Consider the following 24,871-nt stretch of genomic DNA (forward strand, 5'->3'; position numbering starts at 1 on the left):
TTCCATATGAACTTTAAAGCAGTTTTTTCCAATTCTGTGAAGAAAGTCATTAGTAGCTTGATGGGAATGGCATTGAATCTATAAATTACCTTGGGCAGTATAGCCATTTTCACAATATTGATTCTTCCTATCCATGAGCATGGTATGTTCTTCCATTTGTTTGTGTCCTCTTTTATTTCACTGAGCAGTGGTTTGTAGCTCTCCTTGAAGAGGTCCTTTACATCCCTTGTAAGTTAGATTCTGAGGTATTTTATTCTCTTTGAAGCAATTGTGAATGGAAGTTCATTCATGATTTGGCTCTCTTTTTGTCTGTTACTGGTGTATAAGAATACTTGTGATTTTTGCACATTAATTTTGTATCCTGAGACTTTGCTGAAGTTGCTTATCAGCTTAAGGAGATTTGGGGCTGAGATGATGGGGTTTTCTAAATATACAATCATATCATCTGCAAACAGAGACAATTTGACTTCTTCTTTTCCTAAATGAATACCCTTTATTTCTTTCTCTTGCCTGATTGCCCTAGCCAGAACTTCCAACACTATGTTGAATAGGAGTGGTGAGAGAGGGCATCCCTGTCTTGTGCCAGTTTTCAAAGGGAATGCTTCCAGTTTTTGCCCATTCAGTATGATATTGGCTGTGGGTTTATCATAAATAGCTCTTATTATTTTGAGATATGTTCCATCAATACCGAATTTATTGAGAGTTTTTAGCATGAAGGGCTGTTGAATTTTGTCAAAGTACTTTTCTGCCTCTATTGAGATAATCATGTGGTTTTTGTCTTTGGCTCTGTTTATATGTTGGATTACGTTTATTGATTTGCGTATGTTGAACCAGCCTTGCATCCCAGGGATGAAGCCCACTTGATCATGGTGGATAAGCTTTTTGATGTGCTGCTGGATTTGGTTTGCCAGTATTTTATTGAGGATTTTTGCATCGATGTTCATCAGGGATATTGGTCTAAAATTCTCTTTTTTTGTTGTGTCTCTGCCAGGCTTTGGTACAAGGATGATGCTGGCCTCATAAAATGAGTTGGGAGGATTCCCTCTTTTTCCATTGATTGGAATAGTTTCAGAAGGAATAGGTACCAGCTCCTCCTTGTACCTCCAGTAGAATTCGGCTGTGAAGCCATCTGGTCTTGGACTTTTTTTGGTTGGTAGGCTATTAATTATTGTCCCAATTTCAAAGGCTGCTATTGGTCTATTCAGGGATTCAACTTCTTCCTGGTTTAGTCTTGGGAGAGTGTAAGTGTCCAGGAAATTATCCATTTCTTCTAGGTTTTCTAGTTTATTTGCGTAGAGATGTTTATAGTATTCTCTGATGGTAGTTTGTATTTCTGTGGGGTCGGTGGTGATATCCCCTTTATCATTTTTTATTGTGTCTATTTGATTCTTCTCTCTTTTCTTGCTTATTAGTCTTGCTAGCGGCCTATCAATTTTGTTGATCTTTTCAAAAAACCAGCTCCTGGATTCACTGATTTTTTTGGAGGTTTTTTTGTGTCTCTATCTCCTTCAGTTCTGCTCTGATCTTAGTTATTTCTTGCATTCTGCTCGCTTTTGAATGTGTTTGCTCGTGCTTCTCTAGTTCTTTTAACTGTGATGTTAGGTGTTAATTTTAGATCTTTCCAGCTTTCTCTTATGGGCATTTAGTGCTGTAAATTTCCCTCTACACACTGCTTTAAATGTGTCCCAGAGATTCTGGTATGTTGTATCTTTGTTCTCATTGGTTTCAAAGAACATCTTTATTTCTGCCTTCATTTCGTTATGTACCCAGTAGTCATTCAGGAGCAGGTTGTTCAGTTTCCATGTAGTTGAGTGGTTTTGATTGATTTTCTTAGTCCTAAGTTCTAGTTTGATTGCACTGTGATCTGAGAGACAGTTTGTTATAATTTCTGTTCTTGTACATTTGCTGAGGAGTGCTTTACTTCCAACTATGTGGTCAATTTTGGAATAAGTGCGATGTGGTGCTGAGAAGAATGTATATTCTGTTGATTTGGGGTGGACAGTTCTGTAGAACACTATTAGGTCCGCTTGGTGCAGAGCTGAGTTCAATTCCTGGATATCCTTGTTAACTTTCTGTCTTGTTGATCTGTCTAATGTTGACAGTGGGGTGTTGAAGTCTCCCATTATTATTGTATGGGAGTCTAAGTCTCTTTGTAAGTCTCTAAGGATTTGCTTTACGAATCTGGGTGCTCCTGTATTGGGCACATATATATTTAGGATAGTCAGCTCTACCTGTTGAATTGATCCCTTTACCATTATATAATGGCCTTCTTTGTATCTTTTGATCTTTGATGGTTTAAAGTCTGTTTTATCAGAGACTAGGATTGCAACCCCTGCTTTTTTTTGTTCTCCATTCGCTTGGTAGATCTTCCTCCATCCCTTTATTTTGAGCCGATGTGTGTCTCTGCATGTGAGATGGGTCTCCTGAATACAGCAAACTGATGGGTCTTGACTCTTTATCCAATTTGCCAGTCTATGTCTTTTAATTGGACCATTTAGTCCATTTACATTTAAGGTTAATATTGTTATGTGTGACCTTGATCCTGTCATTGTGATATTAGCTGGTTATTTTGCTCGTTAGTTGACGCAGTTTCTTCCTAGCATCAATGGTCTTTAAATTTTGGCATGTTTTTGCAGTGGCTGGTACCGGTTGTTCCTTTCCATGTTTAGTGCTTCCTTCAGGATCTCTTGTAGGGCAGGCCTGGTAGTGACAAAATCTCTAAGCATTTGCTTGTCTGTAAAGGATTTTATTTCTCCTTCACTTATGAAACTTAGTTTGGCTGGATGTGAAATTCTGGGTTGAAAATTCTTTTCTTCAAGAATGTTGAATATTGGCCGCTACTCTCTTCTGGCTTGTAGAGTTTCTCCCGAGAGATCCGCTGTTAGTCTGATGGGCTTCCCTTTGTGGGTGACCCGACCTTTCTCTCTGGCTGCCCTTAATATTTTTTCCTTCATTTCAACTTTGGTGAATCTGACAATTATGTGTCTTGGAGTTGCTCTTCTAGAGGAGTATCTTTGTGGCCTTCTTTGTATTTCCTGAATTTGAATGTTGGCCTGCCCTACTAGGTTGGGGAAGTTCTCCTGGATGATATCCTGAAGAGTGTTTTCCAACCTGGTTCCATTTTCCCCCTCACTTTCAGGCACACCCATCAGACGTAGATTTGATCTTTTCACATAATCCCATATTTCTTGGAGGCTTTGTTCATTTCTTTTCCCTTTTTTTTCTCTAGACTTCTATTCTCGCTTCATTTCATTCATTTGATCTTCAATCATTGATACTCTTTCTTCCAGTTGATCGAGTCGGTTACTGAAGCTTGTGCATTTGTCACGTATTTCTCATGTCATGGTTTTTATCTCTGTCAGTTCGTTTATGGCCTTCTCTGCATTGATTATTCTAGTTATCCATTCTTCCATTCTTTTTTCAAGATTTTTAGTTTCTTTGCACTGGGTACGTAGTTCCTCCTTTAGCTCTGAGAAGTTTGATTGACTGAAGCCTTCTCCTCTCAACTCGTCAAAGTCATTCTCTGTCTACCTTTGATCTGTTACTGGCGATGAGCTGCGTTTCTTTGGAGCGGGAGATGCACTCTGATTTTTTGAATTTCCAGCTTTTCTGCCCTGCTTTTCCCCCATCTTTGTGGTTTTATCTGCCTTTGGTCTTTGATGCTGGTGACATACTGATGGGGTTTTGGTGTGGGTGTCCTTTCTGCTCGTTAGTTTTCCTTCTAACAGTCAGGACCCTCAGCTGTACGTCTGCTGGAGATTGCCTGAGGTGCACTCCAGACCCTGTTCGCCTGGGTATCAGCAGCAGAGGCTGCAGCAGATAGAACATTGCTGAACAGAGTGCTGCTGTCTGATTCTTGCTCTGGAAGCTTCATCTCAGGGGTGTACCCGCTGTGTGAAGTGTGAAGTGTCGGTCTGCCCCTAGTGGGAGATGTCTCCCAGTTAGGCTACTCAGGGGTCAGGGACCCACTTGAGCAGGCAGTCTGTCCGTTCTCAGATCTCAACCTCCATGCTGGGAGATCCACTGCTCTCTTCAAAGCTGTCAGACAGCTGTCAGACTCCACTCAGAGGTGGAGTCTACAGAGACAGGCAGGCGAAATTTTCAATTAGTGTCAGAAGAAGTTACAGAAAAAGGAATAACAAACATATGTTAAAATAATTAAAAGGTTTCAATGGCACATCTTGTTTTTACATGTAATATACCACAGAGTTCTTCTTAGCTTCAAGTGACGCAATGTGAAAGGTATAGAAATGCACACTGACCCTTAGTCTCTTATATTTACAACAGGTTGGCCAGGCGTGGTGGTTCACGCCTATAATCCTAGCACTTTGGGAGGCCAAGGCAGGTGGGTCACGAGGTCAGGAGATTGAGATCATCCTGGCCAGCATGGTGAAACCCCGTCTCTACTAAAAATACAAAAATTAGCTGGGCGTGGTGGCAGGCACCTGTAGTCCCAGCTACTTGGGAGGCTGAGGCAGGAGAAACACTTGAGCCCAGGAGGCAGAGGTTGCAGTGAGCCAAGATTGCGCCACTGCACTCCAGCCTGGCAACAGGGCAAGACTCCACCTCAAAAAAAAAAAAAAAGAATTACAACAGGTCACTTTACCCTCAAACTAACCAATACCATGTTAGAGGCTGTACTGAAATTCTAACTATGAAGATGTGGAAAGCAAAAACATATTCAATTAGTTACAATCCCATCTGTGCAATATTCATGATAGTGCATTTTTGCAAGTTGAAAGTAATTCTGGATTATACTTCATAACTTATGAAATCTTTGGTGGAAAAATTGAGTCTTCCCCATTAAAGGGAATTAAATAAGTTGCTTATAAAAGTGCATTAACTTGTTTGGCCTATGGGTTCATCATTTAGTGGCATGGAATAACTAGTTTACGTGTGGTATCCAAGAGGCATGAAGAAAGACACCTCCATTGGCCGGGCGCAGTGGCTCACGCCTGTAATCCCAGCACTTTGGGAGGCCAAGACGGGCAGACCACGAGGTCAGGAGATCGAGACCATCCTGGCTAACACAGTGAAACCCCATCTCTACTAAAAAAATACAAAAAACTAGCCGGGCAAGGTGGCGGGTGCCTGCAGTCCCAGCTACACAGGAGGCTGAGGCAGGAGAATGGCGTGAACTCGGGAGGCGGAGCTTGCAGTGAGTGGAGATCGCACCACTGCACTCCAGCCTGGGCGACAGAATGAGACTCCGTCTCAAAAAAAAAAAAAAAAAAAAGAAAGAAAGACACCTCCAAAAAGTCCATTTTGACCCCTTACACTGGGCCAGATGGGATGCATAGCTACCTTCTTCCCCTCTCACCCCTCAGGCTAAGGCTTGAGCTGTTTCCATGGCATCTTCCCATCGCATTGGTACAAGGCACTGGGCTGCACAACTGGGAAACTACTTGTTTTCTGCCTGCTAATTTTCAGCTCTGAGATCTTGACACTCCACTGGAGAAAGGCTTTAACATCTGAGACGGGGGTCATCTTTTGTTAGTTTAATTATTTATGATCAGAACATTTGTTCAGTCACTCTTCCATAGACCATTCTGAAACTAATAAAGAATATTAAAACACTAGAGATAATCTATAGCCTTCAATAAATCACTCCCAATTTGGAACTCCGTTGATGAATACTGCAGGCTACCATGAGGGAGAAGAAAAAAGTCAAAACCAATTAAAAAAAGCAACAACAATGAATTTGTAATAAACTCAGTTGGTAGCTAGCTAAAGTAATAAAATAGACCTGTTTTCCTAACTTCATTAACATGAAAATAAATTTTATTAAGATTGATATCATGCTTTTCTGCATGATGAGTTACAGGAACGTGAACTAAGAATAAAAATGATCCCTACGATAAAGAATGCCATAGTCATGTACTTTAGGACAAAATATGATTTGACATCAAGAAGAGCTATGGCTTGAGACTACCCTTGTTTTCCTTTATCCCCTGTGCCCAGGCTTAGTCACTGTTTCAATGATAAAGACCATCCACTGAGTCTCTGCAGGAATAAAATCTAAAGTAACAAAACAGAGCCCGAATCTCTGCAACAAACGAAATCACAGACTTAAGAAAAATAAAAAGAAAAATGAAAACTTAAGTTGCTCATGTTTCATAACCATACTGCCTATAACAAATGCCAGAACATATTTATTTGTGCCAATGTATAATGCACTAAATGTGCTTAAATACAGAAAACACCAAGAAATGCAACAGGGAGTTAAAAAAAAAAAAAGAGGCTGGGCACGGTGGCTCACGCCTGTAATCCCAGCACTTTGGGAGGCTGAAGAGGGTGGATCACGAGGTCAGGAGATCGAGACCATCTTGGCTAACACGGTAAAATCCCATCTCTACTAAAAAAAAAAAAAAAATGAAAAATTAGCCGGGCGTGGTGGTGGGCGCCTGTAGTCCCAGCTACTCGGGAGGCTGAGGCAGGAGAAGGGTGTGAACCCGGGAGGCAGAGCTTGCAGTGAGCCCAGATCATGCCACTGCACTCCAGCCTGGGTGACAGAGCGAGACTCCATCTCAAAAAAAAAAAAAAAAAAAAGAACAAGGGCAAAAAGAAAATAAGAAAGCATAATTACCTAAAATACAGTGTACACTTTTGAATCTTTTTAATATACGCCTACAAAAACATTTTATTAATAGTGTAAATTTAATTTCCTCTGAGAATTTATTCAAAGACATTCCACCTGAGTTTGTGCTCAGAAAATGCCAGGATGATTCCCTGTCACGATGTATTTGGTGTTTAAAGTTCCCTCTAATTTACACAGCAAGACGACATTCAATTTTCTGCACTTCTGCTAAAGCATATGTAAAAGAAACACAGTCCTCACGAGATATGTTTACAACTATGAATGGAATCGTCACAGTGGAGCATGAATAAACCATCACAGGCTTACTTCTCTACAGTAGATGCTAAAGAGAGAATCAAGTCCACTATAAAAAGAAATAAACTAAGAATTGTAGTTAAAACATAATAAAAATCTTTTTAAACGCTTCTTTACTTTGCCTATTTTCTCATCCAAATAGGAATAATTAAATAATCTGGGACAACAAAATGTATACTGTGGCAGAAAAAAAGAATCCAAGGTAAAAGAAAAAAAAAAGGACATGGCAGAATCTAAGGCCTTTCACAAATAATACTCAGATATTGCAAGGGGTATACAAAGAGTTCAAACACTGACAAAGTCAAGTGTGACTCATTCAAGGCACACAAAGATTGTACCAAGGGAGACCCAGCAAGACCAGGAAGCCGAAGTGATCAATTTATTCCTGTCAAATACACATTCTTGGAGTTTCAAAAGTGAACAAATATGCTTATTCGGAATTTTATTTCCTTCTGCAAAGTATTAATCAATTATAATTATTTTGTTAAATGAAAATCCAATGAGAGTCACCAAGGAGCAATACAAGGAAAAAGGCAGACTCACCATCTCTTCGATTGAGCCTCGAAAACCCAGGGCCGTGGCTGCTGGACAGCTCTGAAGAGCTGCTGAAGGATGACCTAGGCAAGGCAGAGGCCAGTGGGGCATCACAGTCAGCTGCCGGGAAAAATACCGTGACATGGTTAACACGCAGATTGCAGCCTGGGAGAAATAATAGTCCAAAAATATATATGAATATATTCTAGGATGTATAGCAATCATCACTCCATTTTTAATTCTTTTAAATTTTTAAAATTTACATTGCACTATAATTTACACAGAGTAAAATTCCAGAGAATGTATTTAATTTTTTAAAAGCGTACAGCTCTATTTGTTTTGGCAAATGCATTCAGCCATGTAACCTCCACCATAACGAAGGCACAAAACAGGTCCATTAGCCCTCAAAGTTCCCTAATGTCCCACATTTTCTCAATTCTGCAGGATGTCTGGGTGCACCACCCATCCAACACGACTTTAAACTCAATTTGATGCTTAGGTTCTTTAGGTACACACACACAGAGGTAGTGTGAATTCTGTGTCCAAACCTCAAGAGCGGCTAGAAATTCTCACAGTGCCCCTGCACCGAACCTGTGGGGGATGAGACAGGTGAGGTGCACCAGGTATTCAGGTCAGAGTTTTCAGTGCGTGAAGCCAGGACCCAGGAAAGGCAACACCTGCAGTGATGAACTAAATAAAGCCCACCCTGCAGACCTCTTCAGAGGGAATCACTGGGGGACATTTGCCTACAGGAGATGGAGGCTCCTCCTTTTTGCCTGATAACTTGAGCACTGCAGGAACCTGCCCTGCCCTTTCCAACCCAAGGACCCCTGCATGTCACCCTCACCTCAGGGTGACTACTGCTTCAGCTCTGTTCTAAAAGAATTGCTGGGGGTTAAGTAGTGTTTGACCCATATCACCTTATTTGTCATAAGACCATAAGGACCCTCAGAGCCCTCCTGCTCCTGGTGTTCACCGTCAAACTTGAGGAGCCCCTGGGACCATTCCCACCTTGGGTAACTCTGTTCCTATGTGTAACCATGGGTAACAGAAGCACCCCAAAGGTTACCTCTCAGTCCCACAGTCCAATCCTGTAATCATTGTACTTTCAGGCATGTCATATATTTTCTCATAAAAAGGGTACCTCTTCTACCATGGTTATTGATCTAATAATGTTAGACATAAGTTTTCTGTCATGCATTAGGACATTTCTGTGAAAGAGGAACGTTACACTTTGAATATATCATTAGATGATTCTGAACTGCATATTTTGTATACACTTTTTTTCTTTTTGAGCAACTTGTTAAGTCACAGAAAGAAAGCAACCAGAATTAACTAGATTCCTATGACTCAGCAAAATGTCAACTATGTTCAGTGAGATAGATAAGAGGTAATTCAGGGTCTCTCCTGATTTGTTTGGTTGAGTACATGATACTGCAACAACAGAAAGAAAATTAAGTGCACATAATTTGCCTAGTGAATATCATTTCATAAAGAAATACTGGAATTATAACTGCTTTTCTAAAAGCATGCATTGCCATGAAGACAGTGACATGTCTTCAAGACATGACAAAAGAGAAACTCAATAACTCATTGTGAAGCGCCTATTCTACAATAGGGAGAATAGTATTTCATTGCTTGGTAAAACATTCAGAGTAACTGATATAGAAACATTTTTCTATATATTCCCTATAAGTGACAATGTTACATTTATATAGGTGAGTCAGACACTGGGATTTTTTCCACATAAAGAGCAGCATAATCTAGCTAAGAAATCGCATTTCACATCATTAGCATGAAGAGCACTCCATATTTTCACACAGCAAGAAGCCAGTGAAATGTGCAGAGCTGTTAAGAAAGGTTTGCTTTCTCTACGGTTTCCTTAAAGTGTCCCCCTCAATGTTTATGCCACAAGAGAGGCTTTCTTGATTTCCCCAGCACACACGCTCTCTGGATAACACTGTGTAGTCAGAATTCTCAGACGTCAGCAAATATGCTTCATAGTGGACTAAGAAAAATAGATAAATATGAATCCAACTGGCTAAGAACTTTACTTACATTTTCTAAAAAGGCATTTTAAAACTGTGAAGAAGCTAACGTACAAGAAGGCAACTAAGGCTCTGCTCCATCTATAGACAAGTCCCACACGGCCCCGAGTGGGCACAGCAGGATCCAAGAAGGAGGGACATCATTCAGGGAAGAGTGGCTCCTAAGCCTGTCTGCCTGATGTTTTTTCCTCTTGGTTTTTCAGGGAAAGAATAAAACAAATCCAAGGACATCTAAAGCAATATTGACATTGTTTGGATAAAATCTATTCTTACATTAGAAAAGCAAGATAGCTGTTCTCATGATGTCTCCGTCCTGCGGGATCATGCAACGCATAAAATAGCACTGGGCGTCCCACCTGGCCCTGGGATTCCTGGCTGACATGTCTAACTCTCTCTGTGGAATCATGAGCTCTTGAAGGCACAATAAAGTCTTTCCCAACTTTGTGGGCGCTATACCTAGCGCAGAATCTGAAAGATAGCACATGCTCAACAAACTTCAACTGAATATTTACTAAATATGTAAAAGAGAATTATTAACCAATAAATTTAATTAAACTTAATCTTCCTAAGTTAGCAGAGTAAAATTTATTAAAGTCCAAACACAAGAGGCCTAGAGCTGTTATCACAGATTCACATCTCTAATAAAAATAATAACCAGATCTCAAGAGAATGTTCTAAATAGGTGTAATAGATAATATTGCTATTCTTTCCCTTGGTTTCTCCCTAATTAATTTTCCAATTGTGTGTTTCACGAGTTTCAGATGATTTCCAATAGGATTAAGGTTCAAATATAAATCTGTAAAGACAGCTGGAAACAAAATTACTGAAATTTTCCATTTAGCCTTTGGAAAATTCAAGAGTCAATAGCACGTGTTTGCCAAATAGTCACCTTGTAATGAAGAAAATTTCTGGCACAGGCTTGAATAAATCTTGCCCTTTAGAAAGGCAATAAATTCGGACATGGTGGCTCACACCTGTAATCTCAGTACTTTGGGAGGCTGAGGCAGGTGGATCACAAGGTCAGGAGATTAGACCATCCAGGCTAATACGGTAAAAACCCCGTCTCTACTAAAAATACAAAAAATTAGCTAGGTGTGGTGGCACGCGCCCGTAGTCACAGCTACCCAGGAGGCTGAAGCAGGAGAATCACTTGAACCCGGAAGGCAGAGGTTGCAGTGAGCCGAGATGGTGCCACTACACTCCAGCCTGGGCAACAGAATGAGACTCTGTCTTAAAAAAAAAAAAAAAAAAAAAAAAAAGGGCAATAAATTTTATAAAATAAAAGAACATATCCAGTACCTAAGTTTATTGTTTTCTTCCTATCATTTTGAATTCTGTGAACACTTTCTTCCTAGAAAGAATTGTACACTACTGAGATGCAGAGGGGAAAATACGGTGGGCACCCCACAAGTGTTACAGGGGCTGGATCTCCCTCTTCCTCAGCTTATTTGGAAATCTGGTTAAGATTCACTGTATTTCCATGTGCTTGGCTCAATATAGATGGTTCCAGCGTCTTAATGTGCTGTTACAAGTATTGATTATTTCATATTTATTCTCACCATCTAAAGGCAGAGATTCATTGCTACATACGTGAATTTTACATTATTGTTCTCCTAGAAGATCATGGTTGAAAATGATATAAAAGGTTTTATTCAGGGTTATTTTATATCTGTTCAAAAATGGTGGACTTCCTTAAAAATCACATGTGCTGAACTGGGTAGCAGCTGGATTCATACTACAACTTGCAGGTCTGAAGAAGAAAAGCATTTGGAAAATGCAGAGAATAAACATAGTATGGGGTGGTGACTCAGGTGAAGGCTCAACCATGGTTGAGAGAGAGGTAGAGATAAACCCATAGGGGAACCCACCTGCCACCTTCCATGCAGCCACCTCAAGTAACGACCTTGAAGATGCATGGTAGACCAGAGAGTTTTAGGCTCATTGCACTTTCCTAGGCTTGTTGATTTAGTCTCGGTGATTAGCTCTGCCTAGGTTCCTCCCTCCCCACTCTATGGTCTTCATTTGTCCCCTGACCCCTGCCTGGCATCACTCTCAGCTTCCCACCTCTCCTTGACAAGTATTCCCAGCATGCTTTGTGATTCCCAGCATGCTACCTATGAAGGGTTTGGGACAGAAACCATTTCGTAGTGTTATGTTTATGAAAGACAGCATAAGATTAAAATTAGCCTATGGGCTTCCTGTATACAAATCAACACTGCATTCACAGATCTGCTCGTTTAAGACAATTTTTACCACATGAATATGAAATGATTAAAAAATAAATTTGAGGAATTGCCCTTACCTAAGACAGAGATGATACACTTTTCAAAACAGCATTTCATTTGAGTATATTAATTCTTGCACTTATTTAATAAAAGTATATTGAGCACCTACCATGTGGAAAGCATTATGGGGCATAAAGAGAGGCATGGTTCTAGGTTCAAGAAGTCCAGAATCTAACATGGGAGGGAGATGTGTAAATATCTGTTACAGGAAATAAACAGAAGAGCAAAACACTTAGATACTACTATTTATTCCAAAACATAGGGAAGCATCTTAATTGCTTAGGAACAAAACCAGCCTCTGAAAGAGCAAACACTACTAGGGTAGAGATGTGTATAAAAGTGCTTCTGGAAAAGATAAACATAAACCATGCATTTTCAAACAGCAATTCGTTGCTTTGGGATCTGATGATAAGAATGAAAAAAAAAAAAAAAAAAGAACGCATGGATGATACATGTACAGGTTTTGTCCGTAACTGCAGAGGAAATAGGAAAAGCTGAAAGGCGGGGAGACAACTGACCCCATGGGGAGGAGCTTTACATTCAAATAACGACACCTTCTGGCATCTCCAGATGGAGCTCTAAATTCATTACAGTATTACTTAAAGGACTTCATTAAAAGACCAAACCACACTGCACTTGTGGCTGAATGCCTTTATCAGAGATGAATCTTACCGTGTGTTAGGACAGACTGACAGTGGCTCCCAAAGATATGTCTATGCCCCAATCCTGGGACCCTGTGAAGGTTACTTTAGAAGGTAAGGTTCTCTAGATGTGATCAAAGACCCTAAGTTGAGGAAATTATCTTGAATTATCTGGCTGGGTCTTAAATACCATCAGAACTGTCCTTGTAAGAGAGATAAAGGTGAGGATGAACAGAGCCCCACACAAAAGAGAAGAGGGTGTGGAGACGGAGGCAGAGGCCAGAGTGAGGCACCCACAAGGCAAGGCATGCGGGCAACCACAGGAAGCCGGAAGAAACAAAGAATGGAATTCCCCCTAGAGCCTCCGTAGGGAGCGTGGCCCATCTTGATTTTGGACTACGGATACTGATGCGGAACTTCTGGTCTCCAGACTATGACAGAATAAATTCTGTTGTTTTAAGTCAGTCAGTTTGTGGTCATTTTTCACAAGGGCCATAGCAAATGAACACACTGTTTATATGGAATTGCATATTTGATATTTTAGGGGAAATGCAGGAGAGTTCCACTGAAAATAGGATTAACATCCACTTTGAATCGCACAGATACACGATTCGTTCTGAGAAGGGCTTCGTGACGCTAAACCACTCTGCCAGGCTGTGGCTCTGCCCGTGCTCAGTGGCTGCACTTGCTCCTCACTGTGAAAGGAACTAATCACCGTGTCAGTGGAACCTAAGGATAGAAGGAGAGGGGAAGGGGCCACAGAATTGCTAATATGAGAGGACAGCACCTTAACCAGCTTCAAATTATCAGAAAAACACAAATACTACTAAAGAGTTCAACAGATGGTCACTGTGTTATCACAGATGTATAGAAAACCTCTTTATTCTAAAAAAAAAAACCAAACAAAAAAAACCAAACCAAAAAAACAGATTCCTGTCCTTCCTCAGACTGTCTCAATTAGGTCAAATTCACTAACTCCACAGCAGGCTTCTCTCTGGTTCTACACATTGAGTCAGTAGGGAGGACCGCCTCGGGAATCAAATCACAAACAGGGAAGGTGGTGCACATACCTTCTGCAGGCCCCGTCTGGATGTTCATCTGGATACAGTGCTATTCCATTCTTCCCATTTTACCACCTGTCATTTCAGTTCTTAATGTACCTTAACATTGTCTTAATGAGGTTAAATAAAGCCTTTATTTAGAAGGTACTGAAAGTTCATCTTGTTATGGATCTGAATTGATCCATGCATTGCTATCTAAAGGGAATGCTTCAGAAAAGCACACTTTACTCACAGTGAACATAAGCAGTGATGGTCAGTGTAAAAATCTACTTTCTTCCACATAAAAACTTCTGTTTTACATGGTCTTAATCTCCATTCGATTATCTTCAGTCACTGCCTTCCCTACATCTCACTCCTTGGGGTATGAAGGGGGCTCACTCTACCACCCGGGGCCAGCAGGGGGACACGACTCAGGCCTGGCAACTGAACACCATGCCTGTCCCACTGGAAACGACTGGTTCTGGGATGGTCAGGAAGCCCACGCTGAATGAATGAGAGCAGAACCTGGGACTTTCGGCTTGAATTCTTGGGAGAAATACCCATTCATTCATTCAACAAATAGTTGTTGAAAATCTGTACTGTGCCAGGTGTTCCCCTACGTTCTGGGGATATAACCACAAACAACAGAAAAGGTCTCTGCTCCTGTAAAGCTTATCCTACTGAGTAGAATAAACAAATAAAGGCATAATATATGTAGAACTGAACATTGCTAAGAACAGACATAAAGAAAAACAGTCACGCTTCTAAGATGCTAAATGGTATGCCTGAAGGCACAGCATAGACAGAGCTGCCCATGTGCAAGAAAGAAAGAGGCAGACGGCTGATGAAAGAATCTGATTACCTAAATGCAGCCTGGCTTGAATCAAGACACTCTGATTCCCCTTATTGTTCAGGCCTATTTGATTTGAGATTTTGGTCACCTGCAACCGAAAAATGCTCAATAAGTACACTGTCCTGAGCCCCCACACTTATCTTCCCTCTACAGCCAACACATTGCCAAGGATTATGTGCTTTATGTGTGTATATGGCAGCTTTTCCATTATCATTATCATCATCTCACTCTAGGTCCTCATGTTAACAACCTAACTAATCCTTATAGCCAATGTTTACTTATTGACTCTCCCCAGCCGCACACACACACACCTTACATATCACCATAGCAGAAACGGTTTTAAATTATCGCTGAGTGCAAGTCACACAAACAGCCATATCAACCAACTTCAATGGATCCCCACTGCACCCGTCCTGAAATTCAAATTTCAGGTCCTGGCATTCAGTTCCCTCCACTATCTGTTTCCTGTCCTCTCTGCACTACAGCCGAATCCCCTACACATTTCCTAGATGTGCTTCCTCCTTTAATCGGAGTGGTCTTCTCACTGTTTCCCGAATGTAGGATGCAGGCACCAACGCTCCTTGACCGCTCACCCGATGACACTGCAGCCCCTCCTGTCTGCGAGTTCTCATCATTTATTATCTTCGGGGCTCAAATCACATTTTGTCTCTGCTCTGAAGTCTTCTCACATGTGTGAAGGCCACAGTAAGGTTTACTCTTCTGAAATACTGAGGTCTGTCTCATGGAAAATGAATTACACCTCTGGAGAAGGAGCAGCACCTCACTCACGGGGAGCCACACAGCAGCCACATGCAGCGGCAGATGGGGATGAGAGGGTACAGGAGAACCTCACTCCCGAGCGAGGAGCCTTGCTTGCTGACTGATGATTCTGGGGTGAGGAAGAGACACTGGCATGACCAGCTGATGAGTGTCTGGTTCCTGGGACATGAGAGACAATTCCTATAGTCTACCTGTGGGAACAGATGAGGCTTGGACAAAGACACATAGGAACAGGTTTAAATTCTATAAATTACTGGGTAGGAACAGAAGAGGGTAGGAGATAGGGGTTACATTTTGTTTCTCCTTCCAGATGTCATTTTGACTTGTTAAAGAAAACCTAGTATAGGAACATTGAATACTTCCTGACACTGGTGTTTTCAAATGACTTACGGCACTACAAATATCAAGTTATAACAACAGTGTACCAATTTTAACATACCAGGACCAAGGACTTTATGAGAACTACAAAAGACACAACACAAATGAAGAGCAAGAGGAAACTTTACATATTTTTTTTTTTTTTTTTTTGGACGGAGTCTCGCTCTGTCGCCCAGGCTGGAGTGCAGTGGTGCGATCTTGGCTTACTGCAAGCTCCACCTCCCATGTTCACACCATTCCCCTGCCTCAGCCTCCCGAGTAGCTGGGACTACAGGTGCCTGCCACTATGCCCAGCTATTTTTTTTTTTTGTATTTTTAGTAGACACGGGGTTTCACCATGTTAGCCAAGAAGGTCTTAATCTCCTGACCTCGTGATCCGCCTGCCTCAGCCTCTCAAAGTGCTGAGATTACAGGTGTAAGCCACCATGCCCGGCCAAGATTACATAAATTTAAGCATCTTAATTTGATGATCTACTTTACAATAAACACAAGGACTATTTAGACACGTGGAGAGACGTAGGAGATGGGATGGAAAATCTACATATGAGAAGATAATGGACAAAGAGACCTGCTGGGTTAAGATGAGACAATGGGTGTTAAATCCAACAAACACAGCTCCAGAAACACACGAGGGATTCAACGTAGATCAGCTCCTCGTCCCTGAGGAAGCTGGATAGATGGTCTTGTTCTCTTTCTTTCTGTTTATTTCTAAATTTCTTGCTATGTAGTTAAATTATACTTCTGTGACAAATTGAATACCTATTTTTAAACTACAGATTTTTGGCTAAAGTATATAATATGAGAATAAGACGAACCTATTTTTTTCTGAGACTTACTGCTAAGTAGAAAGAGAGGAAACCAAGTAACAAAATTAAGTCCTGCAGAAAGACATCAGACACGACACAGAAAACATACAACAACACAGGTGCATACAAATTAAAAAGAAAATCATGTAGAGATGTTATAACTAACAATTGTTGTTATGAACGTATCCACAGCTATGGGAATGTAAGTGACAAAGATGGGCTGTTAATAAAGAGCAGCAAATGATTTTTCCATGGGTACAAAAAATAGAAAAAAAAATGAAGAAGACCCAGTATTTGATAGCACAACAGGGTGACTATAGTCAATAATGACTTAATTGTACATTTTTAAATAACTTAAAGAGTGTAATTGGATAGTGTGCAATTCAAAGGATAAATGCTTGAGGGGATGATACTCCATTCTCCATGATGTGCTTATTTCACATTACAAGCCTGTATCAAAGCATCTCATGTACCCTGTCAATATCTACACCTACTTCGTAACCACAGAAATTAAAAATAATAATAATTCTTTCTATGCATCTCTGAGAGTTGACAGAATTAGGGTCTGAATGAGAACACAAGGTATGAGAAGAATATGGCTTCTTCCCAAGACACGTTACAGAGGGATGGAAAGAAGACCGTGTTAAACTAATAACATCTTAAAGGGACCTCATGACCTCACAGGCAGAGCAGGCTACAGAGTATCTGGGAGCCGAAGAAAGAGAATTTCAGTGATACTGAAGTAAGAGTTAAGAGATGCACTCCCATTGCATTCTGAAGAGAGATCCCAGCAAGACCACTGACATCAGCTAGATTTTTTTTAGCCCAAAGTAATAAACCTGCAAATTATCAGACCTTGTTCACTACTCTGTACTTGGCTCTAATACAGTTAGTAAGAGGGCAGTATCAGAATCCTTGAGAAAATAACCAGAACATCTTAGAATTTATTGTGCCCAAGACAATAGACAAATGTTCACTTGAGACCTCAAACAGATAATTTCAAAACTTTAGGAAACCAGCAGGCATTATCCTACGGGAATATGTTTTATGTCTGAATTTTAACTCTATTATTTCAAGCTATGTGTGTCACTGTAGAGGCAGCTTCAACTTCAATTTTTTAACTTAAAAAGATACGCGTATTTAGAACACAATGGGAAATGTTACATAATACTACCTTGTAGACCTCTGAGCAACCACTATACAAAGAGACACTGTTGTTATGAATAAAGACAACATCAGTCATCAAATGTGAAAAGCTATCCAAATGAAATCCAGAAGAAAAAATTCCACTGAAGAAGAGAGAAATGGGCAAAGTAACCAAAGAAAGAATATTTACAATGAGGCCGGGCACAGAGGCTCACGCTTGTAATCTCAGCACTTTGGGAGGACGAGATGGGCAGATCACAAGGTCAGGAGTTTGAGACCAGGCAGGCCAACATGGTAAAACACCATCTCTAGTAAAAATACAAAAATTAGCTGGGCATGGTAGCCGGCGAATGCAATCCCAGCTACTTGGGAGGCTGAGGCAGAAGAATTGCTTGAACCCAGGAGGCAGAGGTTGCAGTGAACTGAGATCACACCACTGCACTCCAGCCTGGGTGACAGAGCAAGACTCCATATCAGGAAAAAAAAAAAAAAAAAAAAAAAAAAAAGAATACTTATAATGAAAAGGAACATTAAAAGGAGGCAATACAAAGCAAAGTGAATTAAACCCCGGAACAAATTACGACTTGCAAAAATTGCTAAATGCAATCAGAGATTTTTTTTACACTCATAAGAGAAACCAGAAGAAGCTGCATTCTTTTGACAAAGCTCATAAGGATAAGAAAATAGAAAGACAGGTCCGGTTCCAAGATGGCCAAACACGAACAGCTCCAGTCTACAGCTCCCAAGGTGAGTGACACAGAAGACAGGTGATTTCTGCATTTCCAACTGAGCTTTGAAGACAGTAGTGGTTCTCCCAGCACGGAGTTTGAGATCTGAGAACAGACAGACTGCCTCCTCAAGTGGGTCTCTGACCTCCGAGTAGCCCAACTGGGAGACACCTCCCAGTAGGGGCCAACTGACAACTCATACAGCCAGGTGCCCCTCTGAGACGAAGCTTCCAGAGGAAGGATCAGGCAGCAACATTTGCCATTCTGCAATATTTGCTGTTCTGCAGTCTCCGCTGGTGATACCCAGGCAAACAGGGTCCTCCAGCAAACTCCAACAGATCTGCAGCTGAGGGTCCTGACCGTCAGAAGGAAAACTAACAAACAGAAAGGACATCCACACCAAAACCCCATCTGGACATCACCATCATCAAAGACCAAAGGTAGATAAAACCACAAAGATGGGGAGAAACCAGAGCAGAAAAGCTGAAAATTCTAAAAATCAGAGCACCTCTTCTCCTCCAAAGGAACACAGCTCCTCGCCAGCAATGGAACAAAGCTGGATGGATAATGACTTTGACGTGTTGAGAGAAGGCGGCGTCAGACAATTGGTAATAACAAACTTCTCCGAGCTAAAGGAGGATGTTTGAACCCATCGCAAAGAAGCTAAAAACCTTGAAAAAAGATTAGATGAATGGCTAACTAGAATAAACAGTGTAGAGAAGACCTTAAATGGCCTGATGGAGCTGAAAACCACGGCACGAGAACTACATGACGCATGCAAAAGCTTCAGTAGCCGATTCGATCAAGGGGAAGAAAGGATATCAGTGACTGAAGATCAAATGAATAAAATGAAGTGAGAAGAGAAGTTTAGAGAAAAAAGAGTAAAAAGAAACGAACAAAGTCTCCAGCAAATATGGGACTATATGAAAAGACCAAATCTACATCTGATTGGTGTACCCGAAAGTGACGGGGAGAACAGAACCAACTTGGAAAATGCTCTTCAGGATATTATCCAGGAGAACTTCCCCAACCTAACAAGGCAGGCCAACTTTCAAATTCAGGAAATACAGAGAATGCCACAAAGATACTGCTCAAGAAGAGCAACTCCAAGACACGTAATTGTCAGATTCACCGAAGTTGAAATGAAGGAAAAAATACTAAGGGCAGCCAGAGAGAAAGGTTGGGTTACCCACAAAGGGAAGCCCATCAGACTAACAGCGGATCTCTCGGCAGAAACTGTACAAGTCAGAAGAGAGTGGGGGCCAACATTCAACATTCTTAAAGAAAAGAATTTTCAAACCAGAATTTCATATCCAGCCAAACTAAGCTTCATAAGTGAAGGAGAAATAAAATCCTTTACAGACAAGCAAAAGCTTAGAGATTTTGTCACCACCAGGCCTGCCTTATAAGAGATCCTGAAGGAAGCACTAAACATGGAAAGGAACAACCAGTACCAGCCACTGCAAAAACATGCCAAATTGTAAAGACCAGTGATACTAGGAAGAAACTGCATCAACTAATGAGCAAAATAACCCGCTAACATCATAATGACAGGATCGAAGTTCACACATAACAATATTAACTGTAAATGTAAATGGGCTAAATGCTCCAATTAAAAGACACAGACTGGCAAACTGGAGAGAGAGTCAAGACCTGTCAGTGTGCTGCATTCAGGAGATCCATCTCACGTACAGAGACACACATAGGCTTAAAATAAAGGGATGGAGGAAGGTCTACCAAGCAAATGGAAAATAAAAAAAAGCAGGGGTTGCAATCTTAAGTCTCTGATAAAACAGACTTTAAACCAACAAAGATCAAAAGAGACAAAGAAGGCCATTACATAATGGTAAAGGGATCAATTCAACAAGAAGATCTAACTATCTTAAATATATACGCACCCAATACAGGAGCACTCAAATTCATAAAGCAAGTCCGCAGAAACCTACAAAGAGACTTAGACTCCCACACAATAATAATGGGAGACTTTAACACACCACTGTCAACATCAAAAAGATCAACGAGACAGAAAGTTAACAAGGATATCCAGGAATTGAACTCAGCTCTGCACCAAGCGGACCTAATAGACATCTACAGAACTCTCAGCCACAAATTAACAGCATATACATTCTTCTCAGCACCACATCACACTTATTCCAAAATTGACCACACAGTTGGAAGTAAAGTACTCCTCGGCAAATGTAAAAGAACAGAAATTATAACAAACTCTCTCTCAAGACCACAGTGCAATCAAACTAGAACTCAGGATTAAGAAACTCACTCAAAACCGCTCAACTACATGGAAACTGAACATCTGCTTTTGAATGACTACTGGGTACATAACAAAATAAAGGCAGAAATAAAGACGTTCTTTGAAACCAATGAGAACAAAGATACAACATACCAGAATATCTGGGACACATTTAAAGCAGTGTGTAGAGGGAAATTTACAGCACTAAATGCCCACAAGAAAAAGCAGGAAAGATCTAAAATTGACACCCTAACATCACAATTAAAAGCACTAGAGAAGCAAGAACAAACACATTCAAAGCTAGCAGAAGGCAAGAAATAACTAAGATCAGAGCAGAACTGAAGGAGATAGAGACACAAAAAACCCTTCAAAAAAATCAATGAATCCAGGAGCTGTTTTTTTTGAAAAGATCAACAAAATTCATAGACCGCTAGCAAGACTAATAAGCAAGAAAAGAGAGAAGAATCAAATAGACGCAATACAAAATGATAAAGGGGATATCACCACTGATCCCACAGAAACACAAACTACCATCAGAGAGTACTATAAACACCTCTACGCAAATAAACTAGAAAACCTAGAAGAAATGGATAATTTCCTGGACGCTTACACTCTCCCAAGACTAAACGAGGAAGAAGCTGGGTCCCTGAATAGACCAATAACCGGCTCTGCAATTGAGGCAATAATTAATAGCCTACCAACCAAAAAAAGTCCAGGACCAGATGGACTCACGGGCAAATTCTACCAGAGGTACAAAGAGGAGCTGATACCATTCCTTCTGAAACTATTCCAATCAACAGAAAAAGAGGGAATCCTCCCTTACTCATTTTATGAGGCCAAAATCATGCTGATACCAAAGCCCGGCAGAGACACAACAAAAAAACAGAATTTTAGACCAATATCCCTGATGAACACTGATGCAAAAATCCTCAATAAAATACTGGCAAACGGAATCCAGCAGCACATCAAAAAGCTTATCCACCATGATCAAGTTGGCTTCATCCCTGGGATGCAAGGCTGGTTCAACGTACACAAATCAATAAATGTAATCTATCATATAAACAGAACCAAAGACAAAAACCACATGATTATCTCAATACATGCAGAAAAGGCCTGCAACAAAATTCAACAGCCCTTCATGCTAAAAACTCTCAATAAACTAGGTATTGATAGGACGTATGGCAAAATAATGAGTTATTTATGACAAACAGATAGCCAATATCATACTGAATGGGCGAAAACTGGAAGCATTCCCTTTGAAAACTGGCACAAGACAGGGATGCCCTCTCTCACCACTGCTATTCAACACAGTGTTGGAAGTTCTGGCCAGGACATTCAGGCAGGAGAAAGAAATAAAGGGTATTCAATTAGGAAAAGAGGAAGTCAAATTGTCCCTGTTTGCAGATGACACGATTGTATATTTAGAAAACCCCACTGTCTCAGCCCAAAATCTCCTTAAGCTGATAAGCAACTTCCGCAAAGTCTCAGGATACAAAATTAATGTGCAAAAATCACAAGCATTCCTATACATCAATAACAGACAGAGAGCCAAATCATGAGTGAACACCCTTTCACAATTGCTTCAAAGAGAATAAAATACCTAAGAATCCAACTTACAAGGGATGTGAAGGACCTCTTCAAGGAGAACTACAAACCACTGCTCAACAAAATAAAAGAGAACACAAACAAATGGAAGAACATTCCATGCTCACGGATAGGAAGAATCAATATCGTGAAAATGGCCATACTGCTCAAGGTAATTTATAGATTCAATGCCATCCCCATCAAGCTACCAATGACTTTCTCCACAGAACTGGAAAAAACTACTTTAAAGTTCATATGGAACCAAAAAAGACCCCACATTGCCAAGACAATCCTAAGCCAAAAGAACAAAGCTGGAGGCATCATGCCACCTGACTTCAACCTATACTACAAGGCTACAGTAACCAAACAGCATGGTACTGGTACCAAAACAGAGATATAAACCAATGGAACAGAACAGGGGCCTCAGAAATAACACCACACATGACAAAAACAAGATATGGGGAAAGGATTCCCTATTTAATAAATGGTGCTGGGAAAACTGGCTAGCCATATGTAGAAAGCTGAAACTGGATCCCTTCCTTACACCTTACACAAAAATTAATTCAAGATGGATTCAAGACTTAAATGTTAGACCTAAAACCATAAAAACCCTAGAAAAAAACCTAGGCAATACCATTCAGGACATAGACATGGGCAAGGACTTCATGAAAAACACCAAAAGCAACAGCAACAAAAGTCAAAATTGACAAATGGGAGCTAATTAAAGAGCTTCTGCACAGCAAAAGAAACTACCATCAGAGTGAACAGGCAACCTACAGAATGGGAGAAAATTTTTACAATTTACCCATCTGACAAAGGACTAATATCCAGAATATACAAAGAATTCAAACAAATTTACAAGAAAAAATCAAACGACTCCATCAAAAACTGGGCAAAGGATATGAACAGACACTTCTCAAAAGAAGACATTTATGCAGCCAACAGACACATGAAAAAATGCTCATCATTATTGACCATCAGAGAAATGCAAATCAAAACCACAATGAGATACCATCTCACACCAGTTAGAATGGCAATCATTAAAAAGTCAGGAAACAACAGGTGCTGGAGAGGATGTGGAGAAACAGGAACACTTTTACACTGTTGGTGGGACTGCAAACTAGTTCAACCATTGTGGAAGACAGTGTGGCGATTCCTCAAGGATCTACAACTAGAAATACCATTTGACCTAGCCATCCCATTACTGGGTATATACCCAAAGGATTATAAATCATGCTGCTATAAAGACACATGCACACGTATGTTTATCGTGGCACTATTCACAATAGCAAAGACTTGGAACCAACCCAAGTGTCCATCAATGATAGACTGGATTAAGAAAATGGGGCACATATATACCATAGAATACTATGCAGCCATAAAAAAGGTTGAGTTCACGTCCTTTGTAGGGACTTGGATAAAGCTGAAAGAATCATTCTGAGCAAACTATCGCAAGGACAGAAAACCAAAAACCACATGTTCTCACTCATAGGTGGGAACTGAACAATGAGAACACTTGGACACAGTAAGGGGATCATCACACACTGGGGCCTGTCATGGGGTCAGGGGATATACCTAATGTAAATGACGAGTTAATGGGTGCAGCATACCAACACAGCACATGTATACATATGTAACAAACCTGCACATTGTGCACATGTACCCTAGAACTTAAGGTATTAAAAAAAATTTTTTTTAAAAGAAAATAGACAATTTTTCTCAGGTTCCCACCACCTGAAAAGGGAACTCTTCAGATGGTAAAATACAAAACAAATGCTGACAAGAAGGGATTGCAGCCCACGATGAGTGACGCAGATATAAGAAAATGTTAATTTTTTTATACAAATTCAAGAGGAGTTTGTCTTCTAGTCTCAACACATATTTCACAGAATAATGAGAGAAGTTCTGGGTGGAAGCACTAAAAGGAAGGAGGTGACCTCTGAGGTGCTGCGGAGGTCTGAGACATGAGGTGATCCCGGGAGAGGAAATGCCTGAGCAACGGGCGGAAAAGCGCAGCTTCAGCACTGGCATTCGGTTTGTTTGCTGACTTATTAGCTGTCTCCTTGTAAAGGCAATTTGATTAATCAAAAGTACGGATGATGTGATGGGTAATTTCATGTGTCAATTTGACTAGGCCAGGGGTCCCAGATATTTGGTCAAACATTATTCTGGATGCTTCTACGAGGGTGTTTTGGGAGGAGATTAACAATTTAATTGGTCGAGTAAAACACACTGCCCTCCATATGTGGGTGGGCCTCAACCAATCAGCTGAAGGCCTGGATGGAACAAAAATACCCCCTACCACCACCAGAAAAGAGAGAATTCTCTAGAATTCATCTGCTGCAGCAGCTCTTCTGGCCTGTCAGCTTTCAAATAGAACGTCAACTCTCCTTCAATCTCCAGCCTGCCAGCTCACCCCGCAGATGACATTTCCCAGGCTCCATAACCACACAAGCCAGTTCTTTATAGTAAATCTCCTATGTATATCCCATTCATTCTATTTCTCTCACACAGAGGCTATAAAGGAAATTTGGGGAGTGGTGGTTAAAAAAGAGAATCTGGGTCCACATTACTCTGACAGGTTGGAATGCAGTTTGAGTCTAATTAAATGGTAAATGACAGTTGTAGGTGATAAATACCTATATTTGAATTCACAATGCCAACTGTAAAAGTTAAGGGGCTTTTAGGTCAAAGTTGGCTTCTCAGTTTTATTTTTATAATACTACCCTGAACGCTATAACTCTGCTGACCCATTACTTCAGTCTCATCATTCCCTGTGTTTCCATGAATCTAAGCTAGCCACCCATTTATTCACATTCTATAGATACTGACTACTGATCATATTCTGGGCATGGTGCTAGGTGCTGGTGATACAAAATACCTCTCAATTATATCACAGTCATGTGAC

At 40.7% G+C, this 24,871-nt stretch overlaps 1 protein-coding gene across 1 annotated transcript in view; it reads right to left on the reverse strand.

Annotated features, from left to right (window-relative positions):
• The window catches only part of LOC103219917 (contactin-associated protein-like 3), a 234,107-nt gene that overhangs the window by 199,709 nt on the left and 9,527 nt on the right, over positions 1-24,871 (reverse strand). The window contains 1 exon segment of the mRNA XM_073021415.1: positions 7,436-7,546. Within this exon segment, the coding sequence (XP_072877516.1) occupies positions 7,436-7,546 (111 nt within the window).

The sequence above is a fragment of the Chlorocebus sabaeus genome, chromosome 12 (assembly GCF_047675955.1).
Source record: "Chlorocebus sabaeus isolate Y175 chromosome 12, mChlSab1.0.hap1, whole genome shotgun sequence".
Classification (NCBI taxonomy): Eukaryota; Metazoa; Chordata; class Mammalia; order Primates; family Cercopithecidae; genus Chlorocebus; species Chlorocebus sabaeus.